This window comes from Eimeria mitis, genomic scaffold (genome assembly GCF_000499745.2).
Source record: "Eimeria mitis Houghton genomic scaffold, Emh_scaff8965, whole genome shotgun sequence".
Taxonomy (NCBI): Eukaryota; Apicomplexa; class Conoidasida; order Eucoccidiorida; family Eimeriidae; genus Eimeria; species Eimeria mitis.
Window position 1 is genome coordinate 1 of NW_024016558.1, and position 1,666 is coordinate 1,666.

Genomic DNA, 1,666 nt, shown 5'->3' on the forward strand with positions numbered 1-1,666 from the left:
GTAGCTAGCCATTTTCGGTTTATACGTGCCCCACCCCAATCCCCCCTCGAGCCGTCTCAAGGGCCCCTGCAGCAGCAGCAGCAGCAGCAGCAGCAGCAGCAGCAACAGCTGCTGCTGCTGCAGCACCCACGGAGACAAAAAGTTTGTCTGCCTGGGGGGCTGTGAGAGAGGGGGGGGCTACGCCTCGCCTCATGCAGCTGGGGCTCCTTTGGAGCCTCCATTGAAACTCTTGCTGCTGCTGCTGCTGCTGCTGCTGCTGCTGCTGCTGCTGCTGCTGATTGTCTCCTCCTGCTGCTGCTGTCTCTTGCTGCTGCTAATTGTCTCCTTTTGCAGCTCACTGTCTCCTCCTGCTCCTTTCTGTGCTGCAGCTGACGGTGTCTGCTGCTGCTGCTTGTCTCCTGCTGCTGCTGCTTGTCTCCTGCTGCAGCTGCTCATCTCCTGCTGCTGTTGGTTTGTGTTGCAGTTTGTCTCCTTTCTGCTGTTGCTGCTGCTGCTGCAGCTGCTGCTGCTGCAGCTGCTGCTGCTGCAGCTGCTGCTGCTGCAGCTGCTGCTGCTCGTATTCTTCTTCTGCATATCTTTCTCTCCTGCTGTTTAGGTCTTCCTACTGCTGTTTGTCTCCTTGTGCTGCTGTTGCTGCTACTGCTTCTGCTGCTGCTGCTGCTGTTGCTGCTGCGGCTGTTGCCGCTGCTGCTCTTGCTGCTGCTGCTGCTGCTGCTGCTGCAGTTTGTCTCCTTTTGCTGCCTAGACGCAGTAGCAGAATTCAGTTGTCTGTCTCCTTTCCTCCATCGCACAAGAAGTGTCTGCTGCTGCTGCTGCTGCTGCTGCTGCTGCTGCTGCTGTTGCTGCTGCTGCTGCTGCTGGCATTTCTGTCTCCTCTTCCCCTTGCTGCGTCTCTGTTTTCAAAGGCAGGTGATCTGCTGCTGCTTCTCCTCCATCTGCTTCTGCTTCATCTGCTGCTGCTGCTGCTGCTGCTGCTGCTGCTGCTGCTGCAGTTTGGGGGGGCAGCAGCGCGAGTTGGTCGTCGCAGCAGCTGTGGTGGTTTCGTGGTTTATCTTTATTGGGGTGTATAGGCAGCTCAACATGTACAGTTCGTTGCTGCACCGTTTGCTGTTCTTCTGCTGCAGTAGTATCTGGCTGAGCAGCAGCAGCAGCAGCAGCACCACCACCACCAGCAGCAGCTGCTGCAGCAGCAGCAGCAGCAGCAGCAGCAGCAGCAGCGTGATTTTTTTTTCGCATAGGTGGTCCCCAACCAAGCCATATAATGATAGGGTATGCAGCAGCAAGAAGAGCAGCAATACAGACAGCAACAGGCCTACAATCTCCCCCCATGAGGTGTACAGACACCCTATCATATAAAGGAATAGCAACAAGAGAAACTAAACCTCCTGCTGCTTGCGCTATCCCCGACAGCCGCCCAAAATGTCTACAATTAAACAAAGAGCTCACACAACAAAATATAAGCTCGCTATCCAAAGAAACATAACCACAAAAACAAACCAAAGCAAACGCATGCAGACACGATACACCAGAACCTCCTCCTCCTGCTCCTCCTCCTGCTGCTGCTGCTGCTGCTGCTGTTGCTGCTGCTGCTGGTGGTGCTGCTGCTGCTGCTGGTGCTGCAGCAGCAGAAGCAATGAGAGTGCATGCATAGGATAAAAGCCCCAAT

The 1,666-nt window shown here is 55.3% G+C and overlaps 2 protein-coding genes across 2 annotated transcripts; both read right to left on the minus strand.

Annotated features, from left to right (window-relative positions):
* Window positions 1–189: 189 nt before the first annotated feature.
* Window positions 190–573, minus strand: EMH_0096240 (uncharacterized protein; the record flags this gene model as incomplete). The annotated part of the gene is made up of 1 exon (XM_038023229.1): window positions 190–573. One exon carries the CDS (start codon window positions 571–573, stop codon window positions 190–192), a length of 384 nt encoding a protein of 127 aa, XP_037879083.1.
* A 63-nt stretch (window positions 574–636) lies between these two features.
* EMH_0096250 (uncharacterized protein) lies at window positions 637–1,236 on the minus strand (the record flags this gene model as incomplete). Its single annotated transcript, XM_038023230.1, has 2 exons — window positions 637–737; window positions 792–1,236. 2 exons carry the CDS (start codon window positions 1,234–1,236, stop codon window positions 637–639), a joined length of 546 nt encoding a protein of 181 aa, XP_037879084.1.
* Between the last annotated feature and the right edge of the window lie 430 nt (window positions 1,237–1,666).